This window comes from Drosophila obscura, unplaced genomic scaffold (genome assembly GCF_018151105.1).
Source record: "Drosophila obscura isolate BZ-5 IFL unplaced genomic scaffold, ASM1815110v1 contig_150, whole genome shotgun sequence".
Taxonomy (NCBI): Eukaryota; Metazoa; Arthropoda; class Insecta; order Diptera; family Drosophilidae; genus Drosophila; species Drosophila obscura.
In genome coordinates this window covers 7,657,379-7,681,182 of record NW_024542736.1, presented here as the reverse complement: position 1 = coordinate 7,681,182, position 23,804 = coordinate 7,657,379, and the positions used below count along the sequence as shown (strand labels likewise).

The 23,804-nt window shown below is 51.7% G+C and overlaps 10 protein-coding genes across 11 annotated transcripts; 2 read left to right on the top strand and 8 right to left on the bottom strand.

Moving 5' to 3' along the window:
- Nucleotides 1-28: 28 nt before the first annotated feature.
- Nucleotides 29-1,541, bottom strand: LOC111066949 (3-oxoacyl-[acyl-carrier-protein] synthase, mitochondrial). Its single transcript, XM_022355916.2, has one exon. It carries the CDS (start codon nucleotides 1,423-1,425, stop codon nucleotides 103-105), a length of 1,323 nt encoding a protein of 440 aa, XP_022211608.2. The 5' UTR covers nucleotides 1,426-1,541; the 3' UTR covers nucleotides 29-102.
- A 436-nt stretch (nucleotides 1,542-1,977) lies between these two features.
- On the top strand, nucleotides 1,978-4,049 carry LOC111066947 (methanethiol oxidase). Its single transcript, XM_022355915.2, has 6 exons — nucleotides 1,978-2,085; nucleotides 2,194-2,357; nucleotides 2,420-2,889; nucleotides 2,952-3,444; nucleotides 3,498-3,623; nucleotides 3,688-4,049. Exons 1-6 carry the CDS (start codon nucleotides 2,073-2,075, stop codon nucleotides 3,880-3,882), a joined length of 1,461 nt encoding a protein of 486 aa, XP_022211607.2. The 5' UTR covers nucleotides 1,978-2,072; the 3' UTR covers nucleotides 3,883-4,049.
- LOC111066950 lies at nucleotides 3,882-5,588 on the bottom strand. Its single transcript, XM_022355917.2, has 5 exons — nucleotides 5,379-5,588; nucleotides 5,065-5,319; nucleotides 4,680-5,012; nucleotides 4,296-4,609; nucleotides 3,882-4,236 (listed from the first exon to the last, which is right to left on the bottom strand). The coding sequence occupies exons 1-5, from the start codon at nucleotides 5,535-5,537 to the stop codon at nucleotides 4,143-4,145; spliced, it is 1,155 nt and encodes a 384-aa protein (XP_022211609.2). The 5' UTR covers nucleotides 5,538-5,588; the 3' UTR covers nucleotides 3,882-4,142.
- Nucleotides 5,589-5,629: 41 nt separating this feature from the next.
- LOC111066951 lies at nucleotides 5,630-6,772 on the bottom strand. Its single transcript, XM_022355918.2, has 4 exons — nucleotides 6,628-6,772; nucleotides 6,186-6,572; nucleotides 5,801-6,120; nucleotides 5,630-5,742 (listed from the first exon to the last, which is right to left on the bottom strand). Exons 2-4 carry the CDS (start codon nucleotides 6,489-6,491, stop codon nucleotides 5,703-5,705), a joined length of 666 nt encoding a protein of 221 aa, XP_022211610.2. The 5' UTR covers nucleotides 6,492-6,572; nucleotides 6,628-6,772; the 3' UTR covers nucleotides 5,630-5,702.
- A 405-nt stretch (nucleotides 6,773-7,177) lies between these two features.
- On the bottom strand, nucleotides 7,178-9,577 carry LOC111066946 (heat shock 70 kDa protein cognate 2). The gene is made up of 2 exons (XM_022355914.2): nucleotides 9,320-9,577; nucleotides 7,178-9,034 (listed from the first exon to the last, which is right to left on the bottom strand). The coding sequence occupies exons 1-2, from the start codon at nucleotides 9,491-9,493 to the stop codon at nucleotides 7,298-7,300; spliced, it is 1,911 nt and encodes a 636-aa protein (XP_022211606.1). The 5' UTR covers nucleotides 9,494-9,577; the 3' UTR covers nucleotides 7,178-7,297.
- Nucleotides 9,578-10,192: 615 nt separating this feature from the next.
- On the bottom strand, nucleotides 10,193-10,592 carry LOC111066944 (small lysine-rich protein 1). The gene is made up of 2 exons (XM_022355910.2): nucleotides 10,380-10,592; nucleotides 10,193-10,318 (listed from the first exon to the last, which is right to left on the bottom strand). Exons 1-2 carry the CDS (start codon nucleotides 10,581-10,583, stop codon nucleotides 10,250-10,252), a joined length of 273 nt encoding a protein of 90 aa, XP_022211602.2. The 5' UTR covers nucleotides 10,584-10,592; the 3' UTR covers nucleotides 10,193-10,249.
- Nucleotides 10,593-10,641: 49 nt separating this feature from the next.
- On the bottom strand, nucleotides 10,642-13,380 carry LOC111066942 (serine protease snake). 2 transcript variants are annotated; one of them, XM_022355907.2, is made up of 6 exons: nucleotides 13,222-13,379; nucleotides 12,816-13,164; nucleotides 12,452-12,561; nucleotides 11,083-11,500; nucleotides 10,884-11,016; nucleotides 10,643-10,821 (listed from the first exon to the last, which is right to left on the bottom strand). In XM_022355907.2, the coding sequence occupies exons 1-6, from the start codon at nucleotides 13,329-13,331 to the stop codon at nucleotides 10,733-10,735; spliced, it is 1,209 nt and encodes a 402-aa protein (XP_022211599.2). In that variant the 5' UTR covers nucleotides 13,332-13,379; the 3' UTR covers nucleotides 10,643-10,732. The 2 variants fall into 2 exon arrangements, with proteins under 2 accessions (XP_022211598.2, XP_022211599.2); XM_022355906.2 differs by having other exon boundaries at nucleotides 10,642-10,821; nucleotides 12,816-13,380.
- Nucleotides 12,758-15,231, top strand: LOC111066940 (serine protease snake). Its single transcript, XM_041591622.1, is given in 5 exon segments — nucleotides 12,758-13,749; nucleotides 13,810-14,184; nucleotides 14,247-14,496; nucleotides 14,559-14,997; nucleotides 14,999-15,231. Coding segments are annotated over 5 exon segments (1,302 nt in total). The 5' UTR covers nucleotides 12,758-13,658; the 3' UTR covers nucleotides 15,146-15,231.
- A 59-nt stretch (nucleotides 15,232-15,290) lies between these two features.
- Nucleotides 15,291-17,012, bottom strand: LOC111066943 (serine protease snake). Its single transcript, XM_022355909.2, has 6 exons — nucleotides 16,636-17,012; nucleotides 16,385-16,566; nucleotides 16,199-16,326; nucleotides 15,906-16,144; nucleotides 15,684-15,841; nucleotides 15,291-15,613 (listed from the first exon to the last, which is right to left on the bottom strand). The coding sequence occupies exons 1-6, from the start codon at nucleotides 16,982-16,984 to the stop codon at nucleotides 15,440-15,442; spliced, it is 1,230 nt and encodes a 409-aa protein (XP_022211601.2). The 5' UTR covers nucleotides 16,985-17,012; the 3' UTR covers nucleotides 15,291-15,439.
- Nucleotides 17,013-17,426: 414 nt separating this feature from the next.
- LOC111066896 (xanthine dehydrogenase) lies at nucleotides 17,427-23,641 on the bottom strand. The gene is made up of 5 exons (XM_022355843.2): nucleotides 23,423-23,641; nucleotides 19,070-21,694; nucleotides 17,869-19,014; nucleotides 17,639-17,806; nucleotides 17,427-17,571 (listed from the first exon to the last, which is right to left on the bottom strand). Exons 1-5 carry the CDS (start codon nucleotides 23,474-23,476, stop codon nucleotides 17,521-17,523), a joined length of 4,044 nt encoding a protein of 1,347 aa, XP_022211535.2. The 5' UTR covers nucleotides 23,477-23,641; the 3' UTR covers nucleotides 17,427-17,520.
- Nucleotides 23,642-23,804: the final 163 nt, after the last annotated feature.

Sequence of the window (23,804 nt, the reverse complement as noted above, 5' to 3'; positions counted from 1 at the left end):
TTTTAAAACTTAACATTTTTCCTAAAAATATGCAAAACATTCAGGGTTTTTATTTCCGTGGATATAACAATGAAAAACAACAATAATGTAAAAGTGTCCGCTCTACTCTTCGGAGTAGCTGGCAATGCATAGGGAGGCATTGGTGCCGCCAAAGCCAAAGGAATTCTTCAAAGCTACGCGCCTTGCCTGCCCCTGCGACCATTCGCAGGCTTTGGTCACCACATTCACATCCACATCCATCTGGTCAATGTTGATGGAAGGCGGCAGCGTATTCTCCGCGCAGGCGTGCACCACAAAGAGTGCCTCCAGGCTGCCAGAGGAGCCCAGCAGGTGTCCGTGGGAGCCCTTGGTCGAGGATACTTGAACCTGTGGTGTGTGTTCGCCAAACACTCGTCTAATGGCATGCGATTCGATGCGATCGCCAGTGGGTGTGGATGTGGCGTGGGCGTTTACGTAGCTGATCTCCGCAGGGCTGACACCACCGTCCTTTAGGGCTCGCTGCATGGCCAGTGTGGCTCCAGCCCCATCCTCGCTGGGTGATGTGATGTGGTGTGCATCGCCCGAGAGGCCATAGCCCAGCAGCTCCGCCAGAATGGGGGCGCCACGGGCGCGTGCATGCTCAAGTTCCTCCAGCAGGAGCACAGCTGCTCCCTCGCCCATCACAAAGCCATCACGCGCCTTGTCAAAAGGTCGCGAAGCCACGGCTGGGTTATCATTAAATGCGGTACTGAGGGCGCGCAGTCTGCAGAAGCCAGCTATTGACAGTGGGTCGATGCAGGCCTCCCCGCTTCCCGCTAGCATCACATCCGCATCGCCGTTGCGAATGAAGCGCATGGCATCGCCCAGAGCATGGGCTCCAGTCGCGCAAGCGGTCGAAACGGAGTGGTTGGGCCCGCGCAGACCGTGCCGCATGCTGATGTGGCCACATGCCATGTTGGGCAGCAGTCTTGGCACAAAGTAGGGACTGACCCGATTGTAGCCTCGCTGCAGCTGGTTCCAGGTGTTGTAAACCTCCGCCAGATCGAACATTCCCATTCCGACACAGACACCAAAGCGTTCCCGCTGCTCCTCACTGAGCTCCTTTGGCTTGAGATTCCCCGAGGCCAGAGCTTCCTCCGCCGCCAGTACAGCCAGTTGCGTGGCAGGGCTCATTAGTTTGATGTCTGTCTTGCTCAGATGCGTGTCCAGCTGCAAGTTTTCCCTCACAATTTGTGCTGCAACCTGACATGGCAAGCCCTTGAACTCCGGCCCCAGCTGGGAGATTGCGGACTCGCCGGCCAGCACACGCCGCCAGGAGTCCGGCACATTGTTGCCCAGCGGCGTTACGGCTCCACTGCCAGTGATCACCACGCGTCGTCGTCCAGCTTGCGTCGAGGAATTCCGGGCCAGTGGAGCAATTAATTTGGAATTCCGTAAAAAGCGCATTTCGCTGCAGCGTAACTGAAACCGGTCGATTGTACTATATCGATATATCGACTACATTTCTTTGTTTTCCAATCAGATTCCAATCGGAAACAGCTGTGCCAGGGGGGGCGGTTTCAAAGTTCTGATATTATTGTACGTACAATTGTAATACAAAATTAAATAAATAAATTGAGAAAACTAAAAATTTAAAAATAAAAAATAATATATAAAAATATATTTTAATTTATAATTATAGAAATTAAAATAACAAAGTTAATAAAAATTTAATAAAAATAAGCAACAATAATAATATGCTTAAACTTGTAGCGCTTTTAAATAATTAAAGTAAATAAAATTCTCTCAGATGGGGGGTATATACGGCGATTCCTATCTAAATTGGCAAATTATTTTTTTGAATCCATTCCACTTGAAAACTGAGTGAATGCGTCTTCTTATCTGTTCACACATAAGTATGTATGTATGTACGATATACAACAGAGCAACAAGTTGTTTTGATACGATTGCCGAGCATTGTACATACATTTATATTGATACCGGTTCCATACTTGAAAGAGAGCAGCACGTATAAAAGTCTCGCTCCACATCAGACGATACTCATTTGCGTTCCGCTGTTCTTTGGTTCCACTCCACAACAAACTTGCAGAGCAATGTCTAAGAATTGTAAGAAATTTCGCAGTACTCCGTCACGCCCCTCGAAATCTTTGACTAAATGAATACAAGTGGAGAATACATATAGGAATGTTGATAATCCGAATTGTTTTTCTGCAGCATGTTGTCGCGGTCCCGGTTACGCAACGCCGTTGGATGCCATGAAGAGCGGGCCCCGGGAGAAGCTCCTCTACACGGTGACGGTGCAGCCCAACTTGGATGAGCCCCACGGCGACTATCTGTCAACAATCGACGTGGACCCCGAAAGCCCCACCTACTGCCAGGTCAGAAAACAAACAGTCTTCGCTCTCCCACTTGGCCTGATGAGCTTCATGTTGATCCATAGATAATTCATCGCACGTTCACGAATCGGAAGGGGGACGAGCTCCATCACTCGGGCTGGAATGCTTGCTCGAGTTGTTACTATGTGGACGAGAATGCAAAAAGCGTTCCGAAGAGGGACAAATTGGTATTGCCGGCCCTGAACTCGGACTTTGTGTACATACTCGATGTGGTGAAGGATCCGCGGAAGCCCGAAATCATAAAGGTCATCGATGGGGAGGTGCTGAAGAGTCACAATGTGACGGGACCCCATACGACGCACTGCCTGGCCAATGGAAACATAATGATATCTGTGATGGGCGACGCCGAGGGGAATGCCAAGGGGGATTTCATTCTGTTCGACTCGGACTTCAATTGCATCGGCACCTGGACCAAGGGGGCAAAGAAGGCCTTGTGTGGATACGATTTCTGGTATCAGCCCTATTTTGATGTAATGGTTGCATCCGAGTGGGGAGCTCCCAATAAATTTCGACGGTTAGTACTCGTAGTGAAGGGACTTTAAGGATTATTAATTATTATTTGCATACCCTTTGCAGTGGCTGGCAGAGCGGAGATCTGGAAGACATGACCCAGTACGGTTGCAGGCTCAACTTTTACAAATGGTCCACGCAAACATTGTACCAAACCATTGATTTGGGTACGGATGGGATAACGCCCCTGGAGATTCGCTTTCTGCATGACCCAAAACGGGCCGAGGGTTTCGTCGGATGTGCCTTGAACGCCAAGGTGTTCTACTTCAGGAAGAAGCCGGACTCCGATGAGTTTGAGGCGAAGAAAGTGATTGACATTCCGGGCAAGCTGGTGGACACGGGCAGTGGCACTGCAGAGGACATGGGTGGCATGATTTCAGATATTATAATTTCGCTGGATGACAGATTCCTCTACGTAAACTGTTGGAGGCACGGCGATGTGCGGCAGTACGACATCAGTGATGCCGCAAATCCGAAGCTGACTGGCCAGCTATTCCTGGGAGGTGCCATATGCAGCGACCTACCCAACATCATTGTCAAGGAGGATAAGGAACTGACAGTGAGTGTTGAATGAAACAGAATAATATCTTTATTCGAAATCGCATTGCACAGGAGCGACCACCAGCACGCTATGTAAAAGAACGCCGCTTGGAGGGTGGACCACAGATGATGCAGCTATCCCTGGACGGCAAGCGCTTGTATGTCTCCTCATCGCTATACTCACCCTGGGACAAGCAGGTGAGAGCAGCTTCCATTGATAAAACTATGTCGCAGGTGTGTGCAATCCCCTTTTCCATTTCAGTTTTATCCCAAAATGGTGTCCAAGGGCGGTCATGTGTGCATGATTGATGTGGATACCGTGAATGGCGGCATCTCGTTGAATGAGGACTTTTTCGTGGACTTTGGCAACGAGCCATACGGTCCTGGCCTGCCCCATGAAATGCGCTATCCTGGTGGCGACTGCACTTCCGACATTTGGCTGGCCAACGATGCGTAAAGAACTCCTTTCAGCAGCTGGCATTTTAATTCCAAAAGTTAATTATTTTATTGAAATTAATGTTTGGAGATATCTCCTTCTCATCTCTCATTCCTCATTCGTGATATCTCCGAACTGGAGACATCGCCGGTGTATCGCTTTTTCGTCACATTAAAATCCAAAAGCAAGTTTTGGGTTTAATCTATGCATAAAGTTTATAATCTGCGAACTGGTGGAAGCAGCGACGTTTATCTGGTCTAATAACTTTCCAGTACCAAGGGCTAAAACCAAAACGATGTTCTTGGTGACCTGCTCACCGTCGTCAGTATAACATTTTCATTGGGCAGCTTCATCAGGTTCAGCAAGCGTTGTCCACTGCAATAGCCACAAGATCTACATATGGCATGCAACAGGGATTTTGGAAATCTACTTACTTTTGGTCGCAGGTGCAGTCAATAAAATTCTTGGCCAGTCCGTTGAGTAAATGTTGGTGGAAGAAGAAAATGTGCACCAAGTAGGCCAGACTGCAGGGCATCAGCAGCTTGGCCCAGGGTATCCGCTGCAGCTTGTCTCTGCCTGGGTCACGGGTGCACAACTGCTGCCAGATCACCTGGGTGGCTGTGACGGCGGCAAAGCTCATGAAGGTCAGGCGATTGAGCAGCGCAAAGGATGCGCCACTGACAAATGCCGCCACTGCGTTTGCCGGCCTCAGCTTCAGCCTCATTTTGAGCATTAGCCACTGCATCAACTGGAATAAAAGCGAAAGCCCCATGGCTGGTCTACTAGGCTGCTACAGATGTGGGCAGGGGGTAACATACTTGAAAGAGACCCATGTAGCTGACCAAGAATCGCGTTGTGTGCAGTCGCAGGCGCATCAGATTTCGCCGCATCAGGGCGTGGCCCAAGTCCAAAGCTAGACCAATGCCCAGATAGGTTCCCAGTTGTGCTAGACGCTGCCTGAGGCGCCTGGCCACCGGCCATTTGGTGTAGTCCTCCGGCAAAGGGGTTGGCTTGATGAACCAGAAGCCCGAATACTTGCGCGCCTGCTGATAGTGCAGCACCGCCAGGGAGCTCAGCATGAATACCAGCGTCTGGCCCCAACGCGAATGCACCAGACCGATGTCCAGCTGTCGCAGCAGGCTCTCCAAGGCCTGCAAGGATCATGCGTGTGCTCATTTTAAAGTTTCTGGGGACTCCACTCACCGCATGTGTAATGCCAGTCACAAAGTAGAGCAGCACCTGAGGTGGCATCCACCAGCTGAGCTGGGAGGCCAGCCAACAGGACAGATACGGCGTACAGATGAACACGAAGCGACCGTTGAGCCGCCGAGCCAGGCACATGAAGTAGAATGTGAACGCATTGATGCAGGCGGCAAAGCTGACGGACTGCACATAGTTCCTCACTATGGCCTTGAGCGTTCCCTTGGAGAGTTTGCGCCACTTGAAGAGCAATGGCAGCTGCAAGGAATGGCAAAATTTCCAATATTTATCGTGGGGCATTTACTGCACTAGCAGACCAGCAACAAGGGCGAGTAGTATTTCGCACTGGACACATGATTGCGGTAGATATTCCAGAGCAGGGCATGCGTGCAGCTCTGTCCTGGACGGCTGTGCAGGACGCAGCAATGCAAGCGATTCAGGGGCCTCTCTAGCAGTTTGCTTGGCGCTACGGCCATGTCGCGTTGACTTTTCGGCACGGACTGTCCATCCCAGGCCGAGCGGCCACCAAAAGCTCGCCACTTGGACTGGTTCAGGTCGGAGGTTAATATGCAAAACATTGGAAAAGTTTATTTGAACGGAATGCACACATAACACACAAACAGAACTACTCTATAATCGATTCAGCACAGGCGGGCGAGGCGCTTTCTTATGTTTAATGCGCTGTGGAAACAAAATACGAAACTGTAGGTTGAGCAGCTGCTTAATCCATTCGACTTACTAGTTGGCTGTGGTGCTGTCGATGATGACGCCGGAGAGTACGCTGACCCGCTGGAACGGCAGCACGTAGTTGTGTATGAGGTATGCCAGGGCAGCGGGAAACGCCACATCGCCAAAGCCATAGCCCTGACGCTTGTTTGGCTCCTTCTTCGCTGCTTGGCGGCTCGCCCACAGTGTGCGAATGGCCTCCAGCAGGGCGTAGCTTAAAATGGTGGGTTTCGGATAGAGCAGATAGCTGAGGCCCCCCAGGAAGCCAGCCAAGGGATGCCTGAACGAGTCCCTGAGTCCCACGGGACTGTGCCGCAAAAGGCAGTGAACGGCCTGAAAAAGTAGAACTTTGGATTATGGTGCAGTATGGTGTATGGTGATTATGGTGTGTCCTTTACCCTGTAGATGCCCACGTAGCAGCCCAGCCAGGCGGTTGATTGGAGTCTAAGATGCCTCAAGTGCCACTCGCCTTCGTTTGTGCAGCTGATAATGGCCCTGAAGAGATCCAAAAGGAGTCCAATCACCAGATAGTTGCGTATGCCACACACCAAGTGGAGAGAACAGTCGGGCTCGGCGTGTGTGCATCCCTTGCCATGGCGATGAGGAGTATCAACGGGCGGTGCAGCGTCGGGCGTTAGGAACCAAAAGCCATTATGGCCAACGCGTCTCCGTTTGCCCTCCAGGACAACGGCGCTGCAGCTCATGAAGATCAGGGCCTGCAGGGGCAGGCAGAGAGTAACGGCTCTGGCCAGCGGATTGGAATGCAGCAGAAGACTCTCAATGAGCTGGAAATGGATGACAAAATCATGGAATGAATTATGTGTAGATCCCTCTACTCACCGACTGAAATATAGCCGTGTGCTGCAGATGCTTCACGCGCCTGGGGAAGCAAGCACAGACGCTGCCCCCAATGGCAGCCGGAACGAGTAGCAATGTGTACAGATGGAACTTTCCCAGCAAGTTGCTGTAAGAAGCAAACAATGGAACAGTCAGTCAGTCAGTCCCGCAGTCAGGTTCGGCTATCAGACATACCGTAGGCTGCACATGGAGATCGATATGAGGCTGGCATTCGCCACGCCACCAATTACCAGCTGGGCATAGTACCACAACGCATCCAGCAGCAGGTCTAGCGACCACCAGCCAGCTCCCGAACCTGCCGAACGAATGCCGTTTTTCCCCAAGTGAAGCAACACTACGGGCAGATAATACTTCGAGTTGGACCAGGCAAAGCGCCACAGATTCTCCAGGGCCGCCCGCCGGCAGCTGCGTGGATGGAGCAGCTCCTGGCAGCTGCGCCAGCGAATGGTCTCCTCGAACGACTTGCTCAGCACAGCCATGGAAACACACGACTGCCACTGGCACTGACTGGCACAGAGAGAACCCCGGACGCTGGACTACTGCCTAAAGAGTGCTAATTTATTCCCGAATAATCGTACATAGTCAATAATATTTGTTTGAATTGCAGAATTTGTTCTGTTGGTTCTTTTGTGTGTGCGCGGGGCCCCGGCACTTAGTCAACCTCTTCCACGGTGGGTCCGCGGCCGTTGCCGTTGCCAGACTGCTGTTTGCCTTTCTGTGCGGCGCCCGCATGGAGCTTGGACATTATGGGACTGCACACGCTCTGGGAGTCCTTCAGGTGGTGCTCGTACTCTTCCTTCTCGGCCAGCGTGTTCTTATCCAGCCAGGCCGACTCGGCGGAGCACTTGTCGCGCACCGTGGCGCGATCGGCGTCGGAGAGGAGGCCCGAGGCCGCCTCCTCCACCGCCTGCTTGCAGCCGTAGATGTATCCCTCCAGGGTGTTGCGAGCCTGCACCCGTTCGCGCTGCCGATCGTCCTCGTCCTTGTACTTCTCGGCATCGGAGAGCATGCGATCGATCTCGGCCTTGGACAGACGGCCCTTGTCGTTGGTGATGGTGATCTTCTCGGACCTGCCGCTGCTGTGGTCCTTGGCGGCGACATTCAGAATGCCATCGGCATTGAGGTCAAAGGTTACATCAATCTGGGGCACGCCACGCGGCGCCGGCGGAATGCCGTTCAGGTTGAAGGTGCCCAAGAGATTGTTGTCCTTGGTCATGGCCCGCTCGCCCTCGAACACCTGGATGGTGACGGCGTTCTGGTTGTCGCTGTAGGTGGTGAAGGTCTGCTGCTGCTTGCAGGGAATGCGGGCATTGCGCTCCACCAGCTTGGTCATCACTCCGCCGGCGGTCTCAATGCCCAGGGAGAGTGGCGCCACGTCCACCAGCAGCAGATCCTGGATCTTGGAGCTGCCGACACCCGTCAGGATGGCCGCCTGCACGGCAGCGCCATAGGCCACAGCCTCATCGGGATTGATGGACAGGTTCAACTGCTTGCCGCCAAACAGGTCCTGCAGCAGGCGCTGTATCTTGGGAATACGCGTGGAGCCGCCCACCAGCACCACATCGTGGATGGCCTTCTTGTCCATCTTGGCATCGCTGAGGGCACGCTCCACCGGCTGCATGGTCGAGCGGAACAGATCCATGTTCAGCTCCTCGAAGCGGGCACGCGAAATCTTCGAATAGAAGTCAATGCCCTCGTGCAGGGCATCTATCTCCAAGGAGGCCTCCGTGCTGGAGGACAGCGTCCGCTTAGCCCGCTCGCAGGCGGTGCGCAGGCGGCGCAGGGCTCGCACATTGTCCTTGATGTCCGTCTTGTGCTTCCGCTTGAACTCCTCCATGAAATGGTTCACCAGACGATTGTCAAAGTCCTCGCCACCCAGATGGGTGTCGCCGGCCGTGGCCTTCACCTCGAACAGCGACCCCTCGTCGATGGTCAGAATGGACACGTCGAAGGTGCCGCCGCCCAAATCGAAGATGAGCACGTTGCGTTCGCCCTTCAGATTCTTATCGAGGCCGTACGCCAAAGCAGCGGCCGTCGGCTCGTTGATGATTCTGAGCACATTGAGACCGGCTATCGAGCCGGCATCCTTGGTCGCCTGCCGCTGGCTGTCGTTGAAGTAGGCCGGCACTGTGATGACTGCGTCCTTGACCTTGCCACCCAGATACAGTTCGGCGATCTCGCGCATCTTGGTCAGCACCATCGAGCTGATCTCCTCGGGCGCAAAGCGCTTGCGTTCGCCCTTGAACTCGATCTCAATTTTGGGCTTGCCCCCCTCGTTGACGACCTTGAAGGGCCAGTGCTTGAGGTCCTCCTGGATCTTCTTGTCATCGAATTTGCGTCCAATCAGACGTTTTGCATCGAAGACCGTATTCTGGGCGTTCATCGCAACCTGCGGATGGGGCGGGGCAACGGGATTAGTCAGCGCATTCGCTATTTTTATATACGGCAGGCGCCCAGCCACCACCCACCCACACATGCCGCTGCTGCGTTGCTGCGCTGCTGCGGTGCTGCTGCTTTCATATTTATTTATGTACAATATACAATTCCGATTCGCATCACATCATCATCATCACCAGCAGGCAGTGCAGCGGGCATCATCTATCTGACCATATTGGCGCCCGCTCGTACATTTTGCCCATAATTTGGTGTTGGCCTGACGACCCTGACGACTCACCTGGTTCTTGGCCGCATCGCCAATCAGGCGCTCCGTGTCGTTGAATGCCACATAGGAGGGGGTCGTCCGGTTGCCCTGATCGTTGGCTATTATCTCCACCTTGCCGTTCTGCCACACACCCACGCAGGAGTAGGTGGTGCCCAAATCAATGCCGATGGCCGGTATCTTGGGCATTCTGGCACGCGTTCTATATACTCGTAAGTATCACCAACTTTAGACCAAAGATCAGCAGCCGCAACTGCTGCTACTGCGTCTGCTGCTTGCTGTTGGACAACTGAAGCCGTGCGTTTTGTTGCGTCGATTTTTATGGTGCAGCCTCCGCTTCGCTTCGCTTTGCTTCGCTTCGATTCGTTCCTCTGGCACACACTTGAGCAAATTCTACAAAACGAGCCGAATTTTGTTTTCCAATTTTTTCACACGGTGATTTCAGAATTTGTGTGTTGTTTCGTTTGATTTTTTGGAGATTCTGACGTTTGTTCTAGACGTGTTTGCCTGCCGCTGCTCTCATTGGCAATGACGTTTAGCTTCAAGCAGGCTGCGATTTTTTTTTTGCGAATTTTTTTTTTTTGATCGATGATGTCTCGATTTGGCATCGTAAAAATGTATATAAATAAAAACAATGTTGAGGAATATGCTCCAGTTTATTTGCATAGTTTTAGAGCCATCATCTTTAGCAGAAAATTGCCAAGTTAAAGAAAATTCTACATATATATTTTATGTAAATTTTGTGTGGCATGGAAATTATTTAGAATTGTTAATTTATGCACATTAATAATTCTTTCATGAAAAAAAACCTTTCTAAAAACACACAGAATGAATACAATATCCCACTAAAAATGAATAAATATTTTCTGAAATTATATAAACATTTATTTTAAATGTTTTGCTCTCACATAAGAATTTTATCAGAAAATTATTGGACACCTGTTCTCAGCGTTTTCCCTTCTTTTTCTTCTTTTGGCCATCGGGCCAGGCGAAGCCACGCGATTTCAGAACATCCTGAAACATTCAACTGATGGGTAAATCGAATCACAGATCACAATCAAAGCCATGGACTCACCTGGACATTGTGGCACACATAGTATGCGTTCTCCATGGCAGCATCGTTGAAGATATCGCAGCCTATGGATTTTCCGACGCCTCCTTTCTTCTTGCCGCCTCCGCCGCCACCATCCTTCTTCTTCTTGTCATCGCCCTCACCACTGCCAGCATTGCTGGATGTGGAATCCTTGCTGTTGCGCTTCTTCTTACTCTTGCCGACCATTTATTCCATTTAAATCAAATAATAAAATGCAAAATATTTAGGAATTAATTATCGATTTAATAAGTAATTCCCTGCCTAGCAACTGTAACCAGTTGAACCCGAGTAGAAAAGTAGAAAAAAGTAAAACAAAAATAACAGAATTGGGCAAACTAATTCTGATTGGCGAACTCGTTGTAGTAATTCGGCCACACAATGGATGCTATCCAGTCAATGTAGGACGAAACACGCGTGTAAACACCTACGGGAAATTATAAAATTATATATTATAATATATAGATTATATATTTAAAAATAAAGTACCTGGAAACTCGCTGCGGCAGTAGGTCCCATACGAAGTGATTCCAACCAAATAGTAACGGAAACGCCTTCCGTTCCGGTGACGACGACGGCGACGACGCTCCAAGTTCAACTGCAGGGGCCCACCAGAATCCCCCTGTAAAAAATAGAACGGTTGGCTGGTTAATTCTCACATTACAATTCAAGTCTATGCAGCACTCACCTGACAGGTATCGCGATTCTTCTCGTAGTCGTGGGCGCATATCTGACTACTCAGTAGTCCCTGTGGAGCACTCTCGTCCGCCGGCAGAGTGCTATTACATGTTGGTAGCGGCACCACTGATAGGTCCAGTTCCGTCAAGATGTTGGTTTGAGCCTGCGCAAATCCTGTCGAGCCATAGCCCATCGAGTATAGTTTGTTGTAGGGTATCTCGTCTCTCGCCCACAGCCGTGCGGGCTTCACGAACCACGTGTACTCCACGGGTCGGTTCAACTGTATGAGTCCTATGTCGTGGTAGTAGTATGTGGTGCTGTACAGTGGATGCAGGTGGATCTGTGCCACACGACGCCTCTGCGGAGCCACATCGTTTTCCCATTCCTTGAGTTTGATGTCTCCGATTTTGACCACATCCGGAGCGGTGCTATGCCCCAACAAATAGGGAACAAAATATTTAAGTTTCGTGACATTAAAGAAAATGTGAAGAAAATTTCGAAATTAATTTCACATTTAAATCAAATATTTCACATTTAAATTAATTAATTAATATATTTTATTTAAATATATTTCACATTTAATTCAATTATTTCACATTTAAATTAATTGATTTATTTATTTTATTTAAATATATTTTTTAAATCAAATATTTCACATTCAAATTAAATAATTAATATATTTTATTTAAATATATTTCATATTTAATTCAAATATTTCACATTTAAACTAATTAATTAATATATTTTATTTAAATAAATTTCACTTTTAAATTAAACATTTTCATATTTAGATTTAATATATTTCTAACAAATGTAATCTGTATTTTCAAATCAATCAATTTGGCGTTGCCTTCAAATTAGTTAAATGTGCAGCTAAGCAAACAAAACGAGAAGGAACGTGCGAGTCGCTTCTGGGGACGCGACTCTACTTATACCCGCACTCAGTCAGTTTATATATATATATTTTATAATTTAAAAAAATATAATTGTAGCAGTGTGATATCACATGAGTCTTGAAACCAAATTTGGTTGCCGTAGCTCTTATAGTCTCTGAGATCCAGCCGACAAACAAGACGGACAGACGGACAGACAGACATGGCTCTATCGACTCAGCTATTGATGCTGATCAAGAATATGTATATATGTATGTATACTTTATGGGGTCGGAAACGTTTCCTTCTCTGCGTTACACACATCCACTTTTACCACAAATCTAATATACCCCTTTACACTTTTTTGAGTACGGGTATAAAAACAACTAATAAGCTCTTCTACTTCTGTGCGATAAAACATAGGGCATCAAAGCATGCTCATGCATACATACATACATACTTATGCATACAATACATACTTATGCATACATACATACGTATACGTACCCATGTGTGGTTAAGCAGTGCGCGGCAGTGAGCACAAAATACTCACTGATCAAACTGCCGCCGCATTTATAATCGATTTGGTGGTTCTCATTGCGGAATCCGAGAGCGGCCTGCATGGAGAGACAGTTAGGCGAGAGTGTTTGAGCATGTGAGCGTGGCTTAATAACTGTTATCAAATCGTAGGGCATCGATTATGGGCAATAGTTGTTTTAGTTGTCTATTTCTCTTTGCTTTGCACGGTGGCACAGTGTGGCGCATAACAGAGTCGAGTCGAGTCGAGTCCGGTTTTGTGTGATTTTGGTATGGAGTACATACATATGTACATATGTATGTATGTATGGATATTGCCTAGCTGTGTACTGACCATGTGTGGGTACTGGCCGGGTGCCACAATTGACCTGCCGTTGAAGTCATCCTGCAAGTCCTCCATTTCGGCCGTGTGGTTGTAGTTTTGTGCATCCATTTTCTGTTCCATGTCCAGGAAGATGTTGTGAAAGTTTCGATAGTGGTCTTTTGGCGGTCGGCGGGGCGCGTACCTATCTTTGTGTCCACGACCACCACCAACACCGCCACCGATGCCGCGCGGAGGCTTTCGCGGCCGTGGCCCTCCAGGCGGACATCCAGGCGGTGGTCCGGGTGGTGGTGGTCCCGGCGGTGGCGGACCGGGGGGCGGGGCGCCACAGGGCGGTGGGGGTGGCCGATTCTGAGGCGGTCTATAATATGCGTTAAAGTAACCCGACGGCCATCGATTATTGTTACCGTAGTCCCACCTGTTTGGCTCGAGCTGTGCCTGTGTGCCGCCGTTCTCCCAGTACTGGCCATTGACACTCACTCCGCACACAGCCAAACAAATCAGGCAGAAGAGTCGCAGCATCTCCATCGCATGTCTCAACCGCTTCACCGATCGAACTCAACTGTTGCGCGCTGAGTCGAGCGGCGGCGGGGTCTTCCACGAAGAAAGCTACCCAGTTCAGGCAAAACGTTTTATTGATATTCAGTTGAATTTATAATTGAGTGCCCGCATTAATTAATACAAATACAAATCAAAATCAAACAAAACTCCACACTCAAGGGTGTGTTTTGGCACAGTGGTGGCCAAAAAAACACGCCCAAACACACACCCCAAAAGAAATCATTGATTAAAGTTGCATTTTATCCGGGCATAGACTCAAGGAATGTGGCATATCTTAGCCCAAATGCCAGTCGAATGATGGTGCTCTGGCTATCCAATTCAATCATCCATCTACAGCTGACCTGCCTGCTCTCGGTCCTCCTCTCACGGTCGCGGCCCCTGGAAGGTACGTTGCCCCCTGCAAAAACTTCCCAGTAATGCTCGGCTCGTGTCCTCCTTCTTTCAGCCTTGGATGCCATCGAGATAGTCAACTATCAGACCACCAAGTACACTCGACTCGGCGATACTTGGACGCAGCAGGAGGAGGTGTCGGGCGGAGGGGCAGCCGACAGGGAGGAGAGCCTTTTGAAGTTCGACGACGATGCTGAGGTGATGCCACCCGCACCCGCCGCCGAGGTGCTGCACGAGGGCGCCTTCTGTCGGCGCAGCTTCGACGGGCGCAGTGGCTACTGCATCCTGGCCTACCAGTGCCTCCATGTGATACGGGAGTACCGTGTGCACGGCACCCGCATCGACATTTGCACCCATCGGAGCAACGTGCCGGTCATTTGCTGCCCCCTGGCCGACAAGCATATCCTGGCGCAGCGCATCAGCGCAACAAGTGAGTGGACGCAGCTCCCCAAACCGCACACTGCCGTTCAATTAGCAGCGATCTTCCCCCAGAATGCCAAGAGTACAACTCCGCGACCAGGCGCCTGCAGCTGGCGGATGCTGGCAGGACCTTCTCCGGCAAACAGTGCGTGCCCAGCGTGCCACTGATAGTGGGTGGCACAGCCACGCGACACGGCCTCTTTCCACACATGACCGCCCTGGGTTGGACGCAAGGCAGCGGCGACATCAAATGGGGCTGCGGCGGCACCCTCGTCAGCGAGCTGTACGTCCTGACGGCCGCCCACTGTGCCACCTCGGGTAGGTAAGTGGCGCCTTTCGGTTGGATCACAACTACAGCGGACATCAATCCCCATCTCTGCACAGCAAGCCGCCGGACATGGTGCGCCTGGGCGCTCAGCAGCTGAACGTGACCAGTGCGGCGCAGCAGGACATCAAGATCCTGATCATCATTCTGCATCCCAAGTATCGATCCTCGTCCTACTACCACGACATTGCCCTGCTAAAGCTGACCAAGCGGGCCCGACTGTCGGAGCTGGTGCGTCCCGCGTGCCTGTGGCAAGTGCCGGAGCTGCAGATCAAAAGCGTCGTGGCCGCCGGCTGGGGCCGCACCGAGTTCCTGGGCGCCAAGTCGAATGTGCTGCGGCAGGTGAACCTGGATCTGATACCGCAGCTGCGTTGCAAGCAGATGTACCGCAAGGAGCGGCGGCTGCCGCGCGGCATCATCGATGCCCAGTTCTGTGCTGGCTATCTGCCCGGTGGCCGGGACACGTGCCAGGGTGACTCCGGCGGACCACTGCACGCCTGTGCTCCCCGAATACAATTGCGTGGCCTTCGTGGTGGGCATCACGTCCTTTGGCAAGTTCTGTGCGGCGCCCAATGCGCCGGGCGTCTACACGCGGATATACAGCTACCTCGACTGGATAGAGAAGATTGTGTTCAAGCAGCGCTAGACCTGGCACCTAGGAGATTGGCGTTAAGTAAATTTAACTAGACATATATAGTAACCGCCCATTCTATTTAGTGACAAAGTAAATTGGAGCATTCGACCACTGATATCGGAAATCTTAAATGTTTAAATCTTCTTAGAGCCATAAAATGTCGCCTTTATAGATTATTTAATTACCTTAAGTCCACCTGAGATCCCAACGATATAGCTTAAGATATTTAATGATATTTAGTAATAGTTGAGAGCCAATTAAACGATAAATCAAATGCAAATACATATGTTAATGTAGGTTCACCACTCAAGGCCAAACAAGTTGCTCTATCCAGCGGAGATAGTGCACAATGCGCACATAAATGCCCGGCTCTCCGGTGGCACAGGCGCCGCCAAAAGAGGTGAGACCCACCACGTACGGAACTCGCTGGTGACGCTGTCCCATGTGCTGGTGAAGCAGAAGAGGACCGCCCGAATCGCCCTGTAGTTTAAACAAACAAAAAAGAACTGGAAATTAATTTTTTTCTCTCAAATGAGAGCTCCACACTCACCGGGCAGGTGTCCATGCGGCCAGAGGAGTCACCAGCGCAGAGCTGTCCAGGACCGAGGCCATTGCTCAGCCTGTCAGAGTGTTGGATGTACTGCTGGCAACGTGGATTATCCAGGGGATAGAGCAGCACCTGCAGCAGCTGATTGGAGTGGGGTCCAGCTGTGTCGATTTGAAGATTTTTCTAAATATTCATATTTGGCTTGGCCAGAGGGACCGAACTAACCGAACTTTGTCTGTCCATAGCCCAGGGCTGTCAGGGGCCTTTCCGGTATAGATTCGTGGGTCCAGAAACAGGCGGCCACCGGGTGGCGAACACTTCTCGCCAGCTCAATGACGGCCAGATCGTGGCTGAGGGTCTCCCCATCGTAGTGGGGATGCCGTGTGATATGCTTGACATCAATTTGTTGGCCGCGGGTGTCGTTCAAGTCAACGCCACCAATCAACGCCACTGCCGGGGATTCCCTGTTCGTTCAAGAGGCTAATTAGCATTTCAGATGCTGTCTGCGGCTGGCTCACCCGCCAACGCTCGCACAGTGGCCTGCGGTTAGGGCGAATCTGGGCGAAATTAGTACACAGCCACAGTGGTACACATATCGGGACAGGCTCCAGGTGTGAGAATGGTCAGAACGCCAGCCGAGGGCACACTGAAGAAATAAATAAATAAATAAATATTTAAATATTTTGAATACTCTCTTCGATTACCATGTAGGGATGCTCGTGTTCCTGGGTGAGTCTGCCGCCCACTACTTGATTTTCGCTCCGATTGAGGCGCGTAATGGTGGGCTCCAGCTCCAGCTGCACCTTTTCATGTGGCTCGGGATCAGCAGCAGTGTCGCGACGGAGTCTACGCTTGTGGCTTCCCCTTTGATAAGCTTTCGAGCAAGCTGTCGAAAGGTATGGTTAAATCATTTTAGGGCCACATTCGACCGACACACACACACACACACACACACCTTGTTCACTCTTGGATTGAACTGTTTGCCCCAACACGTATCCGCCGTGGGGACAGCACACAAGCTGTTCGTGGCCGGACAATGGACAGAATAGCGGCGTCACTTGATGGCCAGACTGCAGCGCACTGATGCAGTCTCTGTGTCTGACACAACGTCCCACCAAGGGACGATCGTGGCCATAGCAGTTGCCGTACATGTCCAACGAAACGTAGGAGGCGGCTACTCCGCTCCAGGCTGTGCGATCCTGTTGTCCGTATCCATGACCGGAATGCCAGCCATGGGCCGATACAATAGTCAGTATCAAAGTCGAAACGAACGCGAGAAACGTGAGGTAATATCTCGAGTCCATAGCTGCTGCTGCTGGTCCAACCGCTCAGCCGTCCAGCTGCCGAATGAGCGATGCTCGCCAAGAAGTGAGCGCTAATAGCAGCAAGTCTTTCATTCAGCTTACTCTCTCGCCAGGGGGTACAAATGCATATCATTTGAGAGGGTATATTCGTTGTGGTATCTTTATCCTATCATGGGATAAAAGTAGCTGCCAAAATACCGAAACGTGGCTAAGTTTACTCCGAGCAAAGGGACAGGTACGGCACTCCAACGGTGACTAATTGTTGATTTTTATGCATGATCAAATCATTCAAGTCAAGAGGTCAAACTGGTACAGTTACATGCAATTATTGATCAAATAAAATTGATTGTCTTCAATTAACCAACGCCCCTTAAAGTATATTTGCTATATCAGTGGTTATCAGTCTCAGCACGGGGCCTGCCTTTTTTTATTGCATGGGGAATATAATTAACGCAAACATTTATTCGATTGAACTATGTACAAAGTCACGTGCAGTAAAATAGCTCTCCAGGTGTCGGAGAGTGCGGGATCAATGCTTAGGGCACAATATTCCAAGGAGTAAAGCTGCCTGCCTCGGGTATTTCAAGCTAAAATAATTTTCAGGCATTAGTATGGGATTTTTCCCTGTTTAAATGTGGTGGGGGAAAAACCTACCAGATTGGTAAATTTATCCTGGCAGGCCATGCGAATGCGGGCGGACGTTGAGGGCGCCTCCAGCGGGAAGTCCCCGGTCAAGCCCTGCTCTTGGCGGGCAGCTGCAATGGCCTCCTTGATGGCAAAGAAAGCCGACGACCCTATGAAGAGCGGCGGCTCGCCCACGGCCTGCAAGCAAAGGAAAGTTAGATACGATTATGAATGCTACGAAAAGGAGTATGTGAGCCTACCTTTGAGGAGTAGACGGCGCGCGGATTGGGTGCGCCCGTCAGCAGGCTGACATTGAACTCGCCGGGAATGTCGGCAAAGCCGGGCAGCTTGTACATGCCCGGACCCCGCGAATAGAGCATGCCCTGCGGCGAATACATGAGCTCCTCGAGCGTAAAGAGCCCGTAGCCCTGCATGAAGGCGCCCTCGATCTGGCCAATGTCAATGGCCGGATTGATGCTCGATCCGATATCCATCACGATGTCCGTGCTGAGCACCTGGTGATCCCCAGTCAGGCAGTCGATCTCCACAACGCTGATGCCCACGCCGTTGGTGTAGTAGCTGTAGGTGCGAGCATTGGGATTCGTCTCCGGATGGTAGCCGATGCCGGGCATCGCATAGAAGCCCGTGGCCGAGAGGCTGACCCTATCGAAGTACGCCTTGTTGATCCACTCCTGCCAGGTGCCCTGCGGCAGGGCCTCCTTAATGGGCGCCAGCCGCTTGTTCAGCTTCTCGCAGGCGTCCAGCACGGCCATTCCATTGATGTCGGAGCCGACACTGGCCGCCGTGGGCGAGGTGTTCGGCACCTTGTCCGTTGCCGTCTCCGATATGTGAATCAGCTCAATGGGAATGCCCAGCGCCCGGGCGGCACACTGAATCATCTTGGTGTTGAGGCCCTGGCCAATCTCGACGCCGCCATGCGACAGCAGCACCGAGCCGTCGCCATAGACGTTGATCAGGGCACCAGCCTGGTTCAGGTGCATCACCCCGAAGGCGATGCCGTACTTGGTCGGAATCACGGCCATGCCGCGCTTGCGCCACCGATTCTCCCGGTTGAATTTGGTGACCTCTGCGCGCTTCTCGTGGTAGCGCGACTGCGCGAGGCAGTCGTCCAGGCAGCGCTCGATGGGAAAGTGCTCCAGCTGCTGGTTGTAGTGGGTGAGGTCGCCCGTCTTGTAGAAATTCAAACGCATCACGTCCAGCACATCGCGACCCACGATTCGGGCCACATCCCGGATGATGTGCTCGCCGGCAAACATGCCCTGCGGCCCGCCGAATCCCCTAAAGGCCGTGTTCGATGGCAGATTCGTCTTGCAGACCCAGCCCCCGACGCGCACATTGGGTATGCGGTAGCAGTTCTCAAAGTGGTACATGGCACGCTCCAAGACCTGAAATCGAATGGATTAGAGGGCTGCCTTCCTGCTCAGGAGTGCTGCTACTCACCGAAAAGGACAGATCCATGGACCAGCCCGCATTGTTGTAGCACTCGATGTCGCAGGCTGCGATGAGGCCGTCGCTGCTGAAGGCCACCTTGTACCGGAAGAGGAAGGGGTGGCGAGTGCCGGTGATCAGCATATCCTCGTCGCGGTCCAGCATGCAGCGCACCGGACGACGCAGTCGATAGGCAGCCAAGGCCACCGGCAGAGCCACGGATATGCCGCGCGACTCCTTGCCGCCAAAACCGCCGCCCAGACGCTTGGCACGGCACACGACCCGGTGGGCGGGCAGCGCGGTCACATGGGCCACCAGCTTCTGCACCTCCGACGGATGCTGGGTGGAGCAGAAGAGCTCCAGCTCGTCGCTGTCGCGGGGCACGGCCACGGCCGCATGCGTCTCCAGATAGAAGTGCTCCTGGCCACCCATGCGACAGCTGCCCTCGTAGGTGTGCTCCGCCCGCGCGAAGGCCTCCGCCACATTGCCCTTGGTCACGTAGCGCGGATAGTCGGGAAAGTAGGAGCCGTGCTCGATGGCCTGCCCGATGGTGACAATGACCGGAGCCAGCTCCTCGTACTCGACACGCACGAGACGCGCCGCGCGCTGGGCCAGCGCCTTGTTGTCGGCCGCCACGGCGCCCACGATCTGGCCGTAGCAATGCACCTCTCCGGCGGCGAATACGTGCTCGTCGTGAAAGACCGGACCCACCTCGTTCTCGTGCGCCGTCAGATCCTCGTGGCTGAAGAACGCATGCACTCCCGCCAGGGCCAAGGCATCGCTGGCATCCAGCTTGGTGATCTTGGCCCGCGGCTTTGTGCTCAGCACCAGTCCCAGATAAAGCTCGCCATCCATGCGCGGAATATCGTCCGTGTATATGGCCTCGCCGGTCGCCTGCTTCAGGGCAGCGGCGTGCACCGCCGGCCTTCCGATCGGATCACAGACGGGCTGTGCGCTGCAGACGCGCTCAAAGAGCTGCGCACTGCGCAGCGTGGGCGTGTGGAAGAGCTCTGCGCCGCTGCGCTCCTCCGGCGGAATGGCGTCGCCGGCAATGATGCCCGCCTCGCTGAGCCGGCGACTGATGGCGAGGTAGGCCTTGAAGATGAGGCTGACCACGAGAGCGCGGCGATAGGCAATCATGCCGCCCGGTGCGGACGCCGCCAATGGAAGCTCCCCGCACAGACTCTCCGCCACGCGCTCCACCATCTGATGATCCAGGGGCTGCTTCACCATCAATTGGGAGGTGCGAGGCGCCAGCACCGTTGTGGGGGCCATGCCGCCGAATGCCATGGAAATCTCCGCCACAACGTTGGACTGCGGCTCGAATCGCACATTGACGGCCGCATTGACAATGGCAATGTCGTCGTCGCGACGACGCGCCTGCTTGAAGGCCACAATATGCTGGTCCGCAGTGGTCTTCTGGAAGTGGATGCCCAGCAGCACCTCGTGCGGCTCGATGACGTTGCGCCGATAGCCGGTGAAGAAGCCCGTGCCCATATGGACAGTTCGCTGGCTTATTTTGCCGCCTGCGAGGCTGGCCACCTGCAGGCGAGCGCCGGCGGCTGTCAGCACGGGATTCATGTCCGAGATGGGGCTGCCCGTCATGATGTTGCCGCCCAGACAGGCCACGTTGCGGATCTGCTTGCCGGCAAAGTAGTGCAGCATGTCCACGGCGCACTGGAAGAGGCGCGTCTGCGTCTCCGGCAGCTCCTCGATGCGCTGCCGCAGAAGGGCGTCGATCTCCATCAGGCTGACGGCAGCCCCAAAGTAAATGCTCTCCTCCGACTCGCGCACCTCCAGCAGTTCCGCCACCTGCGTGGGATTGATCAGGTGCGGGTAGAGGAAGTGCTTGAACTTGACCTCCACCCCGACCTCCGTGTTCCCCACCACCAGCTTGGCCGTTGGATGAGCGGACTTTAGCTGCAGCAGCTCCTGCAGGCTGGTCGGACGGTACCAGCTGACCCGCTCGGAGCTGAAGATCAGACTCTCGCTGTCATAGGCGGAGTTCAGCTGCAGCTCGGGCGGAAAGATGGGCTCCTGGCTGGCGTCGAGCGGCTGAAACTGGCTGCGCTCAAACAAAGAGCCATCCGTCACGGATTCCGGATCGTCGCCGTCGCCGCCGGCACCACATCCCTTGCCGTTTACTCTGCAGCATTTGTCGCCCATGCCGCAGGCGAACTCCTTGGTGAAGGTCTTGTAGCCCTCGAGGATGGGCCGGTAGCCGGTGCAGCGGCAAAGATTGCCCTGAAACGCCACCTCCAGGTCCCGCATCGACGGTTGCTCGGCATTGCGCAGCAGTGCGTACATGGACATCACTATGCCCGGCGTGCAGAAGCCACACTGCGATCCGTGGGCCTTGGCCAAGCGCTCCTGGACGGGGTGCAGCCGCGTCCTGGTGCTGCCGATACCCTCCACCGTGGTCACGGCACATCCGTGCATGGCACAGACGGGCGTGAGGCAGGCGTTGACCGCCAGATGCCTGATCTTCTGATTCCGGCCGCGATCCATGCGGGATATCATCACCGTGCAGGCGCCACAGCCGCCCTCGGCACAGCCCAGCTTCGTGCCGCACAGCCGCAGCTTATCCCGCAGGTAGGTGAGCAGCGTGCATTCTGGGTTGGGATTCGTGTCCGTCACCTGAAAAGTACAACGGATTGGAAATTAATTAATTAGATTTACGACATGAAACTGCTCTCAGATATTTTTCAAGCACATTTTTTGGCGCCTAACGACACCTCCCTAGGCGTGTGCCCTGCCCTAAAAATTGTTTAAAACTCACAACGGGTTCATCAGTTCATTCGGATCATTCGGCTCCCATTTTGCTTCCTTTACTTCTTTAACAATTTTTCTTCCAAATACTGAACAATTTCTCCATATTCGCTCCCTGATATCTTTACCCTAACAGAATCTGTATTTCAACTCTTGAATCGAGATACAGTGAATCAGACAATCGTACGGTTAGCTCCTACATTTGTTAGGGAATTAAAAATTACGATATATTTTTGTTTCTTGCAAGTGGAAATTATGAACAGGCTTAAAAGCTTTGAATATCAATAACTATGTTGAATCAATTCACAATAAAAAACGTAAGAATAAGAATGATTAATGGCTGCAAGTCTGGGCATGTTTGATTTTTAGTAGTAGTAACAGCCTACAGGGTGGGTATACGTTAATAGTACTATAAATATATAGTACTGATCCATATTGTCTTTGTATACATATGATTGAAGTTAAATTAAATTAAATTAAATTGACTCATTAAAGTATATTTGACCGCTATGGAGGTTCCAAGTGCCAAGGGAAAAAAATATAAACATATATATATTGTTTTTACGGAAAGATTCATGATCTGATTAGTTACAAAGAAAGTAATGCCTAGTCGGGCGGAACGGGGAGAGAAATACTAAAATACTACCTCAACAGAGAGAAGTTTGTGGAGAAAATGAATCACTGGCAGACGTGGGTGCGCGGGTACTTGGGAAGAAGAATCTCACCTCATATACCCAAACTTTAATGTCCTTTTGCTCTTGGCAACATACATACAAACAGACGGACGGAACGAAGCTCCGTACATATATACATACATATGTACCTTTAGATAATAGAAAAAAAAAGCACCCGCAGAATTCTTCGGCATTCATTAGAGTCTTTGACTCTGACTCTTGCAATCTGTTTGACTGTTGTAAGCCAACTTCCCAGCCCTGAGCGAGTATCTATCGACTTGTATCACTATCTAAAAGGCGAAGTCTACGAGCCCCCACTTCGTTTATTGCGATTTTGGTCGGTAGGTAGGTAGGTAAGGCAGTTTAGACAGGCAGCACCTGCCTTTGTGGAATTTTAATTGCTCTGCGCTAACACTGGCTGCTTTATTGGCCAAGTTTTATTTGCATAGCACTCCACAGTGATACTAATTTCGCACACGCTGGCCGCCCACTGTAAACAGTGTAAATCCAGATAGTATTTCTGGATTAGGAGCTCCACTCCCCGCATAACAGAGTACTGTCGGTTGGGTGGACTATAAAACTGTTATTGTCGCTGATAAGGCGGCGGCGGGGCCCCAAGCAAACAACGAACCTTTCTGAACGGGGGTCAATTGTTATCAGCGTCGCAAACTCAATAAATAAAGCATTCCCCGACTTCGACATCCATTTCAATTGGGAAACACAACGAATTGCATAAAAAACAGGCTGTTAAAACAATTATCGTAATAAAACGAATGCCCGATATGGTGAGGGTGCACAGTATATTCAATTCAATTGGTGGCCGTTCACCCATTTAAAACACGCCACGATACGCGTGCTAAGAGTTTACTAGTAGGCCTCAGTATCTATGTATCTTTTAGCCATGCCAAAGCCATAGCCATACCTTTTTTCCATTCACAAAAAACACCAGCACCGAAGTTGCTTGCTGTCCGGACATCGTGTCAGTAGGTATGTGGGTAGGCAGTATCTCTCAGTGCCAATGGCTATATAAGTGTTGTGTTTGCATGCAATATTCAAGTTTTCAAAATTTCAAGCGAGAAATTAATGCGCCCGCCGAAAGTACACACAACCGTCTCGCGCAGCCAACGAAAACGTTATGAGAATAAGCGAACCCGAACACTGTCGGGCAGGCACTTGGAGATTACGGCTCGCTGGAGAGACTAGATCGGAGACTGAAGGATCGCCGACACGTGTGTACAAAAATAAATCAACGACAGCGACGACCCTCTGCGCGGGTGTTCGGGAAATTATCAACACAGCCGAAA